Below are 13,701 nucleotides of genomic sequence, written 5' to 3'. Positions count from 1 at the left end.
TTACGCAAATGTCCACGCAATACAAAATGGCCGCTGCAGGCTCTGTGAAACTGTTGTCTTAATTCAATTCCCAGAGACCCTTGTGTGAGGGTGAACAAACACAAATGAAAGGGTTGAAAAAGCAGGGCTGTTCTCTCTATGTGTGTGTTTGTGTGTGAGACGGCCCTTTACACATTAAGAGCATGAAAATAATTTGTCTGCGGCGAGTGAGATATTCTACTCTGGGGAAAAAAAGAAAACGTCTTGAAGTGTATTTCCATCCTTGAGGCCTTTCCTCTCTCTTCCTCTCCATCTCCAGCTCTCTCCCTCTCATACTCTCACACCCGCTCATGAATCTCTCAGCATCTGCTCCATGAATGCTACCTGTTCTCATCTCTTCACAGCTGTGACCCGCAAAGCGCTCACTGGAACATTTAGTGATTTCAGTTCCCTACAGAGTGAAACAGGTTGTTATAAATAATAATAAATAATATGGCAGAGATAGCCACACTGATCTTAGATTGGCCTATATTCACTGTAACCAACTCAACTAACTAAATACTATACTATATAAATAATATATAATGTGCAATATATACATATCTTACACTGCATAGTACCGTATTTATTATTTATTATTTATTTGCAATGTACACACTCCTCAGGACTGCACACCCTACCTCCTTTATTATCTCTTCATGTCCTGTGTTTATGTGTTTGTATTCATGTATGTTTGCACTGCTTGGAGAGGGCTGTTTTAATCTCATCGTACATGTGTACAGTGACAATAAAGATATTCTAATTCTACTACTGTACTATATTCACTGGAACAAACTCAACTAACTAAATACTATACTATAACTACTGTACTATATTCACTGTTACAACCTCAATTAACTATGCTATACTATATACTACTGTATATTTACTGTAACAAAATCAACTAACTATATAATATACTATATACTACTGTACTATATTCACCGTAATTTACTCAACTAACTATATATACTATACTATATACTACTGTACTATATTCACCGTAACTTACTCAACTAGCTACTATACTATATATGACTGTACTTTATCGACTGTTGCTAACTAAACTAACTATATACTATACTATTTACTACTATACTGTATTATACTACTATACTATACAGTGTTTCCCCCAGTAAATGTCTCAGTCAAGGTGGTAAGCAGTCGGTGGTGTTGTTGGCGCGGCGCTTTGCGCCACGCCGAAAAATTTTGGGGGTATTTTGCTCAAAGATGCCAGTACGCATGAATGAAATAAACGACTGTTTATTTCCATATAAATAAACAACAGTAGGTACAAATGTTGTGCAAACATGCAGACACTACAAAATAAAATTAAAGAAAAGTGCAAATTAAATACAAATAATGGACAATACACTTAACTTTTGTATGCAAATTCAACTATTTACAGTTCCTTTTTTGGATCTTATTTGCGGCACAGCTGACAAAAGGCATCAGTGCATGCAATTCTGCGTGGCTGTGCAAAGAACAGTTCTAGTGCCCTGCTGTAATTGAACTTAGACACTGGTGGGCCATTGATGCTGATCTTCATGCAGGCTGTAAGACTCTTGCCCTGCAGTTTCGCAGGTCTGTCTTTATCTACACATAGAGTGAATGAAGTCAATGTTGTATATTTAATATTTTAAATTTTGAACTAAGATAGTGAGAAGATGATGGGCTTACCCTATTCATGGCAGAAAAATCTCGCTTTTTTTTTTTTTTTTTTTTTTTCAACTTTTTTTTTTTTTTTTTTTTTTTTAATACATTGGTAGTCAAGGCGGGGCCCTAGTCTTGTTAAGGCGGCCGCCTTAACAAGACAGTGCTGGGGGAAACCCTGCTATACAAGACATCCTATTTCAAAGCATGAGGCAATCTGTACCACACTTTACTACACAAGAGGCTTCTAGTGCAAAGTAGTTATCTATACCACACTTCACTATCAGAGGCTTATATTGTAAAGTAGTTATCTATACCACACTTTACTATCAGAGGCTTATATTGTAAAGTAGTTATCTATACCACACTTTACTATCAGAGGCTTCTATTGTAAAGTAGTTATCTATACCACACTTCACTATCAGAGGCTTATATTGTAAAGTAGTTATCTATACCACACTTTACTACAAGAGGCTTCTATTGTAAAGTAGTTATCTATACCACACTTTACTACAAGAGGCTTCTATTGAAGACATGTAGCTATCTATACCATAGGCCAAGCATTCCATACGTTACTAAACCATACTAAACCACACTATTTTGTTAATACATCCGTGTACCACAACACAACACATCACAATATTTCATTGATGCTCATTGCTCACTCTCCCGCTGCCCGCCAGTGTTTCTGTCCTCTCCACTAGGGACCGTACAGACGGACAACCCTCTCCGTCAACAACCCTGCATCTCGCCCTTAGATAATGAGGCACCATTACCCAGGGCTAACCCTATAAGCGATAAATACCTCGTGATATTGTGTTTCCTCCATGAATAAATGCAGTTTCAAATAAGACGAATAAATACAAAATGTAATGGACATGTTTACAGTTTGTTGGCTTTAGTTGGTGGCACAGTTATTTATTTGCTTGGCCCCCTATAAGTGGGCACATGCTGACACCTAGTGGTAATGCATATTATAACGCTAAACTCCATAAATAGGATTCAAGATAATGCCAGTATATCCGACTTCGGATGTTGGGTGCGGATTGTGTTGTAGATGTTTTGCTTACTGTGTCCTGCCGCCGGAGGCTGCTGTTGGTCAAGACTCAAGGAAGTGGACCTCTGATGCAGGTGGACGAGACGGGAGGAAGGAAAGCTCTCTCTGGATGTACCTGGAGATCATGTAAAATATCCTTAAATGTAATCGTGTGGGAGGTAATGAAGGAGCCCACTGATGTCAATTAATTGAGTCTATGCTTTATTTAAATGACATGATTCAACATCAGTACCTCATCGGACCACTTCTTCCACACATAGAGATGGCCTCTTTGGCCAAGGAGATCGAAGTATTATTAATGTAGCTTTAAATACAGCCCCTTGGTAAATTGAATTACTAAGTGAAGATTAAAAAGTATTTTCTGCTCATTCTACAAGGTTTAACAACTGCTTTCTCCTCCTCGACTGTATGTTTGTATATAGCGCGCAGGCTTGATGCGCATGCTCCGCCTCGTCTTCTTCTTATTTTGGTGGAGAAACAGCGCCACGCAGTGGCCTTGAATACGTACTACAGCGTTTCTACAGCTAGATGCGTTTTTGCAATGAGTACGATTTTACGGAGATATTCATGAAACGCTGCAAAGAAAACGGAGGGGTAAAGTGTGTTTGAGATGCCTGTAGGCGTGGCTTATTTACCAACCCGCCCATTTTCAATATAAACTGAATTCCCTACTGAGAGTCGCTTCATGAACTTGGCTCGTTGACCACTGATTTAATCACGAGTTTAACCTTTACCTCTTTTATAATTTGGATTATAATAAGTTATTCTTCACCTTGGGCACAGATCATTAATTTCAAGAAGTTGTATTGAGAACTGCGCCCTTGAAGAAGCACTACATATCTATTCAATTTATGCTATCTATTATGTTATTTTTATTAATTTCTTTTTTATTAACAATGCCTAAATAAATGGAGGTTTGGTCGGGGTTATGGTTAGTAGTATTATTTATCATTAACCTTTATTTACCCAGGCAAGCAAATTAAGAACAAAATTCTTATTTTCAAATGCAGCCTGTTTAAATAAAGGTCTGTTACAAACCTGTAGTTTGCTGTTTATTCAGTTGAGTCATACAAGGCTCTAATTTCTATGGTTAGTTAGTTAATAAGTTAGTAAATTATGGCGCGTTCATATCACTGGGAATTATGGGGAAAACATTTTCGCAACAGTGGAAATTTCTCGGGAACGACACCTCATGACGCTCTTATGATTCTACTTCTGTTCGGCAACTGGGGCCAGATTTTGTGCCGCCTTCAAAACGCTCTGAGTTTCCGGGAGGTTCGGAGGTTCGGACCTTAAGCTCGGAGGAAAGTGCTTTGAACACTCTGTTGGGTCAGAGTTTTCGCTCCGAGTGCGGAAGTAAAGCTACCCAAGTCCTCTGAGATCACGTCACAACAATGGCTGCCCATTTCATTGATAAACTAAAGTGAACTTGCAGCAAGCACTAAGAGGCGAACTTAACACCCATTCTAACATTTGCATTATGATACATTATAGCTTACAATTCTAAACATCACCTGATAAATTCGCGCTCATGTTCAACCATCGCAAGCAGTCCTAATTACTGATTCATCTGATTCAGCAAAGAAGCGCAAAGAGTTCCCTGCGGGCATCCATACTTGTTGTTGCTATAATAAAGGCGTTCAAACTTGCAACTGATCATAGAAGGTTCTGTTTAATTCTAACTGTTTTTTATCGGATAAAAAAACCTGCTGTGAAGAACTTTTAGATTCCGAACGCAGTGCACATGAACTGTTTGAAATAATTTATTACCAGGACCGTGAACGCGCCTTTATTAGTTTAGATTTCCTTCTTTTACCGATGACGACAGGTTACCTGGTGGCGTCATCACCTTTGCTCCAATGAAGCTCCAGAGGAATGGGAGGAGCGGCCAGCGTACAACTGGTTGGTCCGTTTCCGTGAACACAGGGTTCACTGCTAGTGGTACAGGAAGTAGAGACGGCTGCTGATTGGTTCGTTCCCGTCAACACTAACCCGTGGTAGTGGTAACGAAAGTAAAAATGGCTGGTCGACTGTCCCTGGCAGAGGTGGATCTCTGCTGCGCAATCTGCTGCGACATCTTCCGAGACCCCGTGGTGCTCCAGTGCAGCCACAGCTTCTGCTCTGGCTGCCTGCGGGACTACTGGGCGAGCCGGGGGGGCGGACGGGACTGCCCGCTGTGCCGGAGGGAGTCTTCCGACGAGCCAGTGCCCAGCCTCACCCTCCGGAACCTGTGTGAGGGCGCAGAGCCCTCGTCCTTATCGTCGCCGCCGGAGGAGCTGTACACCGACCCCGGGGAGATGTGCCCCCTCCACGGGGAGCGGCTGAAGCTCTTCTGCCGGGACGACCGGGAGCCCATCTGCGTGATCTGCCTGACGTCCCGGAGACACGAGGGGCACGACTGCTGCCCTGCGGGCGAGGCCGCCGCGGACATGAAGGTAGTCCTGGTTCAGTGGCTTCGGGCTAGGGTTAGACCTAACTAACCATAATCCTCTAACCCTAACGACTGCTATCAAGTCTGATCTAGACAGACTTAAGATGTAACATAATGGAGATGAGGTTGTGATCGAAGAAAACAAACAATAATAATAACATGGAACATAACCACAATACACGTCAGGCTTTGACTTAGGTTATTATCTCTGTTGACCAATGATGGTGTTGTATCTTACAGTTGTCTTGTATAAAACACTGTCATTGTTTATATCTGCCGTGTTCTTTTGGAAAAAGTCTTAACTCACTTTATTTAGCAAAGGTTTTGACCAACATACATGAAGCAAAAGGAGGGGAATTGTACAGGCACGCGTGGAGATACACTTAGTAGGGCATTCAAAAGGATGCTTTACCTGGAGCGTTCTAACCCCCTGGGCTATGTGTTGGGACTTATGGTGCGTTCCAGAGCCCATACAAACCAGTGGGACGTGGGACTTATCCTACCTCCAACTAAGAAAAGTGCACTGGAATGCCTGTCGAAGTGGAACATCCCACCGTCGAAGTGGAACCTCCTACTAGCGAACTGGGGGGTGATCGGCCTACCCCCACTTCACCAAGTAGGAGCTAGTACAGTTCAGGTAGGATAAGTTCCACATCCCATTGCTTTGGATGGGCTCTGGAACGCACCATTATCTACTGGGCAGGCGTGGACTCAGTTATGTGCTCTGATTGGCTAAGCATGGTGCTGAACTCCCGAGCCCCTGGATACCCGTATGTGTCTTTGTGCTGTCCCTTGCGGCTACGTGTTGGCGTTGCAACTTTGTTTGTGGCTATGTGCGAGAATTACACTTGTGGCCTTGAGCGTCTGGGTCTCTCGAACATCTTGACCGCTCGTATCTCTAGAATTGACACATGATGAATGGCCTCCTTTATGAGCTGGACGCCTCCCTAGGCTCCGGATCCCTCCTTAGCCTGATAAGTCAGACTCTTTAATTGGTAAGGGCATATGTGACCTTGGTATGAATGTGTGAATTACGTTACATTTCAGAGTGTGCTTATCGGTGAGTGAATCTAACCCTAACTGTTCACAGGAGGACTTGAAGACCTCCCTGAGCGAGCTGCAACAGAAGATGGTGGAGTTGGAGAAGATGAAGCAGAACTACACGGACACCTCAGCGCATATCGAGGTGAGGGTCATCGGTCCAACAACACTGGGCCCCTGTTAAAACTGGTTGTAGCATTGTATACAACGATGCAGTGTTGTGACCCGGTTGTACGGACAGCTCAGCATGCTAATGCTAACTGGTTGTATGTTGGAAAATATTGGAGGCTTCTCAGCCAAACTGCTGGAATATTGGTAGAGAAAGAAACGCATCAGCAGCGGGGGGGAGGGTGCAGGCTCCGGGCCCTGTTCCTTTGTTATTCACAACACCGACACCTCACCCTTCTAAATGCTAACCCCATCCAGATGCAGGCCCAGTTTGTGGAGCGGCGGATGCACCAGGAGTTCCAGGAGCTGCGGGACTTCCTGGACGAGGCTGAGCGTACAGCCCTGCAGTCGCTGAAGCAGGAGGAAGAGGAGAAGAGAGGGGTGGTGAGGAGGCTGACGCACGAGGTGGAGGTCAACATCTCGTCTCTGTCCGACGCCATCACGACGCTGGAGGAAGACATGGCCCTGGACGCAGTTCCTCTCTTGCACGTGCGATTCTACGTTTTCTATTGTTGTTTATGCATTCAATCATTCAGCTGACCTGTCAGTCCTTCAGCAGACCTGTCAGTCCCTCAGCCGACCTGTCAGTCCTTCAGCAGACCTATCAGTCCCTCAGCCGACCTGTCAGTCCTTCAGCTGACCTCTGTCAGTCCTTCAGCCGACCTGTCAGTCCTTCAGCCGACCTGTCAGTCCCTCAGCCGACCTGTCAGTCCCTCAGCCGACCTGTCAGTCCTTCAGCCGACCTGTCAGTCCTTCAGCCGACCTGTCAGTCCTTCAGCCGACCTGTCAGTCCTTCAGCCGACCTGTCAGTCCTTCAGCCGACCTGTCAGTCCTTCAGCCGACCTGTCAGTCCTTCAGCCGACCTGTCAGTCCTTCAGCCGACCTGTCAGTCCTTCAGCTGACCTGTCATTTAGCTAACCTCTTCATAGCCAAGAAGACTTACTGCAGTAGCATCAACCTGTTTCGGCCATGACCCTTTCCTAGGTCTGAAAATCCGTCCCATCTTGCATCTGCCTTCCCATAGTACACATTATTTATAGCGATGCCACACGAAGTAATGCCTACCCTCAGTCCCCAGTCTATGTTTTTACATACAGGACTTTGTATGTATGTTTCCTAACCAAAATGCAAATCTCCTGTGTGAACCCAACCCATATGCATATCAGACTACCCCAAATAGCATCTCCCCCCCCGCCCCCCTCCCCCCATTCGGCAAACGATAACTTGGAGGGACTTCAAATAAATGTAGGGGTAAGTAGGGGCTAGCGGCGCAATCGGTTATCTACTACCTCTCTCTGGAACACCCAGGTCACTACGCTCTGCGTTCATACTAAACGTCATCATCACCCTCCACCACAATGAGTAAAGATGTAAGCCCCAATGAACTGCTTGTATTAGGGTGCCCTAACCTCCGTATTCAAGTCTTTTGTATGAGAACTTTCCTTACTAAATCCAATAAATGATGTTCACATATCTTCTAACCATTGATTTCCATTTTGCCAAATCATGTTTTTCAGAAATGCAAGGACGGCAGCATTGGAAGGTAAAAGTCCACGTATTCATTCTCTATGTCTGCATGTAACGTCTGTCATCACTGAACTCCATTTTGTCAGCACTAAGGCTACTTGAGTCGTCTTCACAAAGTCTTCCAAAAGCCACCTTGTTTTAACAATGTCCCTTCTCTTCCTCCAGAGGTTAGGGTTAGGACATCATTATGAAGCAGTTGCTAGCGTTAGGTCAGCATAATGAAGCCCTTATTAAGTCCCTTCTCTTTCCCCAGTGCCACCACCCCAGACTGTGCTGCTATGCCGCCGGGAACCCTGATCGACGTGGCCAGCTACCTAGGCTCGCTGCAGTACTCTGCGTTGGTGGGGATGTACGAGACGGTCCGTTACAGTAAGGCCCAATCCCATTTCTACCCCTTACCCCTCCCCCCTTCCCCCTTACCCTTACCCCTTCAAAACAAGGTGGAGGGGTAAGAGGAAGGGGTAGAAATGGGATTGGGCCCAAGTGTCTACCCCTGCAGAACGGCAACACAGTAACCATCAGCAAGGTTGTAGTGGTTATGGTGTTCCCAGCCTATAGAATCAAGGGGTTAGAACCCGGGTCAGTTCATTATTAACATGGTTCAGGGTTAGAACCCGGATCAGTTCATTGAGGAACATGGTTCAGGGTTAGAACCCGGATCAGTTCATTAAGGAACATGGTTCAGGGTTAGAACCCGGGTCAGTTCATTAAGGAACATGGTTCAGGGTTAGAACCCGGGTCAGTTCATTAAGGAACATGGTTCAGGGTTAGAACCCGGATCAGTTCATTAAGGAACATGGTTTCGGGGCTTGAACCCTGGACCTTCTGTCTGCTCCTCACCTCCCCCTGTGGTTCACCCCCCCCCCCAGCTCCGGTGACCCTTGACCCCAACACCGCCGCCCCCTGGCTCCGCCTCTCGGACGACCTCACGGAGGTCAGCGACACCGACGACCGGCCGAAGCTCCCCGACAACCCGGAGCGCTTCGACCGCGACGCCGGCGTGCTGGGCCACCGCGGCTTCTCCTCGGGCTGCCATTGGTGGGACGTGGAGGTGGGCGAGAACACGGCCTGGGTGGTGGGCGTGGCCGGCGAGTCGGTGAAGCGGAAGGAGAAGGTGTCGTCGGTGCTGAAGAACGGCTACGTCACCGTGTACTTCTACCACGAAATGTACTTCGCCGGCACGTCGCCACTGTCGCGCCTCATCCTCAAGTCCCGCCCCAAGAGGATCCGCGTGAGGCTGGACTACGACAAGGGGCGGGTCTCGTTCCACGACGCCGACCGGAACGTGCTCATCTACCTCTTTAAGCACAGTTTCAACGAGAAGGCGTACCCCTACCTTTGGGTGGGCTGCAAGCTGAGCCCACTGAAGATCACGGCAGGGGAGGGGGTGCTGAAGGTAGTCCAATGAGGTGGAGGATTGTGTTGCAAAGCAATCTAGATCTTCTCTGGGGGGGGAAGTAACAGCCTTGGCCAAAGCGTTCCTGTTTACAATGTATTTGGGTGTGTGTGAGGGTGTGTGCGCACGTTTGTGTGTTAACAAAACATGATTGTATCTTGATCAAATGTATCAAATGAGTAATGGTCTTCGGAAGACAAAAGACATTGTGTCAATAACAGAATAATACAGATATATATCAGTCTTCTCAATAATCGTTTGTTTATTGTATGCCACTAAATCCTATTTACTGCAGCTTTTGACTTAAAAGCCTCGACTATTTCTTTTCCTTTTCAGCATTTGCAGATAAGAAAAAAATTAAATAAATTTGCTTTCAAAAATCTTTTCAAATACGCTCTTAATTTTTTTTATGAAAATATAACTCAAAAACAAGAACTAGGGAGGCATCCGGCTCATGTGAGGAGCCATTCATACACCTATCAATTCTAGAGATACCAACAGGCCGGGTCGAGGCCTGACTGTGCGTAATGCCCGCACATAGCCACAAGAGGTAAATTCATTCAATTTTATTTGTATAGCCCTTAATCACCATTACAGTCTCAAAGGGCTTAACAGGCCAAATATTTATGAAACCCTCCCTTTACCCAAGCCCCCCACAAGGGCAAGAAAAAACTCCCTTAAATCAGCAAGGAAGAAATCTTGAGAAGAAACGCATAGTAGGTGGTCAGGAGTGCAATGGGTGCGATAATTGACATACAGGTAAATACATGCAAAACATTAAATTGATGATGGGGTGCTAGCCGGTTAACCATGAGGAAAGTCCAGACATCCAGGTCAGGACCAAGCCACAAACCAAGTTGTAATGCCCATACATAGCCACAAGGGACCAGCATCAAGTACACATACGGGTATCCAGGAGCTCAGCTCAGCACCATGCTTAGCCAATCAGAGCACAATACGGAGGCCACGCCTGTTCATTATTAAAGTCACAATAAAGCCCAAGGGACCAGAACACTCTAGTCAACGCATCCATCAAATGTCCTACTAAGCAGCGTGTCTCCACACCTGCTTATACAATTCCTCTCCTTTTGCTTCGTAGATATCATACCAACCCACCAATTACCCTGGGTACGCGATGGCCGCCTCGGCGCCCACCCAGCCCCCACTACAATACCAGCAACCACAGCACCAGAACCAGGGATACAGAGGAAGAAGAGGAAGTGGGCGTCGACATTTCACCCAGGCGTGTTTTCTTTGCAAGCAACTAGGACATTGGATCAAGGACTGCCCCTCTTACAACCCAGACACAGCCCTACCGAGCTTCCCACCACAGCAATACCAGCCTCAGAATCCCCAACAGGGTGCACCCCCACCGGGCGCACCAATGGACTCGGACAACCCACAGTGGAGGCGTGTGTAGGGGGGCCACCGTTGCACGTTCCTAGTGGACTCTGGAGCAACCGTTTCAACAATAGGATGTCTCGCAGGGATCTGGAGGAAACCACCTCGGAATGGAACACTCCGATCCTACCAATAAAAAAGGCTGACGGACTGACCTGGAGGATGGTTCATGATCTGAGGGCCATCAACACACGAACCGTGACCCCGCCAGAAAAAGTCCCAAACCCCTATGTGGCCCTAAATGTTGTCAGCCCTGAACACAAATGGTTCACGGTGGTGGATCTCGCCAACGCATTCTAGTGCAGCCTCCCCCTAGCGCCCGAGTCAAGACCCTTCTTCACTTTCATGTATAGGGGGCAACGATACACGTATACGAGAATGCCCCAAGGTTTCCGATGCAACCCCACCATATCCACCGCCTGCCTGAAAAAGGACCTGGGAGAACTGACCCTTCCTTCCAGAACGGTCCTGGTGCAGTATGTGGAGGACGACCTCCTCCAGGCTGCTGACACGAAAGAAGCTTGTCTACGTGCCACCGATGCCCTATTGCAGACCATCGCAAAGAAAGGCTACAAGCTCAAGAAAGCTAAACTACAACTGGCCAAGGAAGAGATTACTCTCCTAGGGAAAGTAATAGGAGGGAATAAGAGAGAGATCAGCGAAGGACACATAAACGCGATAAAGAGTACCCAAAGCCAAAAACGGTCCAACAAATGCTAGCGTTCCTGGGACTGAAAGGATATAGCCGGACCTACATCCCCGACGACAATGGTGAGACCACCAAACTGTGAATGCTTATCACCAAAGCAGGACACAGAAACCTGAAAGCCCCCATGGAATAGTCCCCGGGGCCCCGTGATGTACAGCACCTGTAGCTACAATAATCGATATACCTGGTCTAATAGAACAACAAATCATTCTACAACCATTGTGGGTCATGTTTTTATTTGCATTAGTTTTGTTTGGAGGTGAATAAAGCGTGCTGTTTCTGTACCACTGTACTGCCGATGGGACGGCTTGGTTTCTTTGGAGTGGTTGGGAGTAAGCTCCCAATTTTCGGTACTGGCGGGTTGATGACGAACATTGGCCTCATTAAATCAGGACCAAATGACAGCAACTACTACAACAATGTCCAAATAAACCCCCCACATACATACAGCGCACCGATATATGAAGATCACCTGAATCATTCACAATCTAGGCCAATCTGAAGGGAATATTTTATTCTAAATTTCATTCTTATTTCACCTATTTTTATGTTATTTTGTTGACTTTCAATGCATGAAGTGTAAAACTTTGTGTCACACATACTTAGAAGTATTTGATGTTTTTTCTATGATTGAACCTATATGTGTGCCTTTTGAACCTATATGTGTGCCTTTTTTAATCTGATTGATGATTGAATGATATAATTATTTTATGGCTACCGATTTAATGATGATTGTATGGCATTATGATTGTGTGGATTTAATGATTATTGTGTGACTACTGATTTATTGATGATGTAGGACATGGGGATTGCATGTCTACTGCTTTATTGTTGAGTGAGGCATGCAGCCCACTGTGTATTCCATGTGACCCACCATGGTGATTGCTGCTCCACGGTAGGTGGGCGTGCCTGGGTTCCTCCAAAAGAGTTTCCCTAATTGTCGGTTGGTGGTGTTGATGATTGTTGCATGGAGGTGTATTCATCTAGATTTTTCATATTTTGCTTTATATTTTATACTTTTATATACATTTTATACTTTTATATGGCTTGCAGAATGGTCATCTGTGATGACCAAGTAGTGAATTAAAGTCACAACACATAGCCCAAGGACCCGGACGCTCTAGGCAACGCATCCATCAGTTGTCCTAGGCCTATATACCTCCCAACAGCGCTTACGTTTTAATTGTCGACGGGAAATAAAAAACAACAGTGTTACCCCTTATGTTTTATTTGATAAAAAACAACAGTGTTACCCCTTATGTTTTATTAAAAAACTACAGTGTTACCCCTTACGTTTTATTTGATGACGGGCAATAAAAAACGACACTGTTACCCCTTACGTTTTATTTGATAAAAAACAACAGTGTTACCCCTTATGTTTTATCAAAAAAACGACAGTGTTACCCCTTACGTTTTATATGATGACTGGGAAATAAAAAACGACAGTTTTACCCCTTATGTTTTATTTGATAAAAAAAGACAGTGTTACCCCTCATGTTTTATTTGATAAAAAACGACAGTGTTACTCCTTATGTTTTATTTGATGACGGGCAATAAAAAACGACAGTGTTACCCCTTATGTTTTATTTGATAAAAAACGACAGTGTTACCCCTTATGTTTTATTTGATAAAAAACGACAGTGTTACCCCTTACGTTTATTTGATGACGGGCAATAAAAAAACCGACAGTGTTACCCCTTATGTTTATGATGACTGGGAATAAAAAACGACAGTTTTACCCCTTGCGTTTTATTTGATGGTGGGCAATAACTTAATTGAAAAGCTAGGAAGAACTGGGATTTCGTACTAGCAACCTTTCAGTTACAAGACACCCCTCTAACTCCTGAGCCATGCAGACACACATAGGCCTAATATAAGTAAACTTTGTTAGTACTTGTCTGACGACTTCTGATGGCTAAACAGGCTAACGTTAGTTTGTGGACGTTAACAGTAACGTTAAACCTGGCATGAGCAAAGACATTCATACAAGGACTAAATGTTACAGAATTAGCCGTTTTTATTTCAAACATTGTCTTACCTGCCATCGACGCGTGTGCATCATCTCGATGTCTCTTCTTCTTTCTCTTATCCGCCCCATACTCTTGATGCCTTTTCGAGGCAATGTCCAAACACAGGTGTCTGCCGAACTTAAGAATGATGTCGAACACCAAGGGGAGAGAGAGGGCCGCACAGGAGACACATCTTTTTCTCGAGCAAATGTTAATTTTGTATTGCTTATATATACGTTTTACACATGTTCATTTTAAATATATCACGTTATTATGATTATTATTATGTTG

The 13,701-nt window shown here is 44.9% G+C and overlaps 1 protein-coding gene across 1 annotated transcript; it reads left to right on the top strand.

The window, feature by feature from the left end:
• Positions 1–4,623: 4,623 nt before the first annotated feature.
• On the top strand, positions 4,624–10,318 carry LOC130372691 (nuclear factor 7, ovary-like). The gene is made up of 6 exons (XM_056578823.1): positions 4,624–5,163; positions 6,250–6,345; positions 6,627–6,857; positions 7,886–7,911; positions 8,149–8,264; positions 8,765–10,318. The coding sequence occupies exons 1-6, from the start codon at positions 4,747–4,749 to the stop codon at positions 9,301–9,303; spliced, it is 1,425 nt and encodes a 474-aa protein (XP_056434798.1). The 5' UTR covers positions 4,624–4,746; the 3' UTR covers positions 9,304–10,318.
• The last annotated feature ends 3,383 nt before the right edge of the window (positions 10,319–13,701 follow it).

Source organism: Gadus chalcogrammus, chromosome 19 (assembly GCF_026213295.1).
Source record: "Gadus chalcogrammus isolate NIFS_2021 chromosome 19, NIFS_Gcha_1.0, whole genome shotgun sequence".
In the NCBI taxonomy this organism is placed as follows: domain Eukaryota; kingdom Metazoa; phylum Chordata; class Actinopteri; order Gadiformes; family Gadidae; genus Gadus; species Gadus chalcogrammus.
Note: the sequence above shows the minus strand (reverse complement) of the source record. Positions and strands in the feature narration are given on the sequence as shown.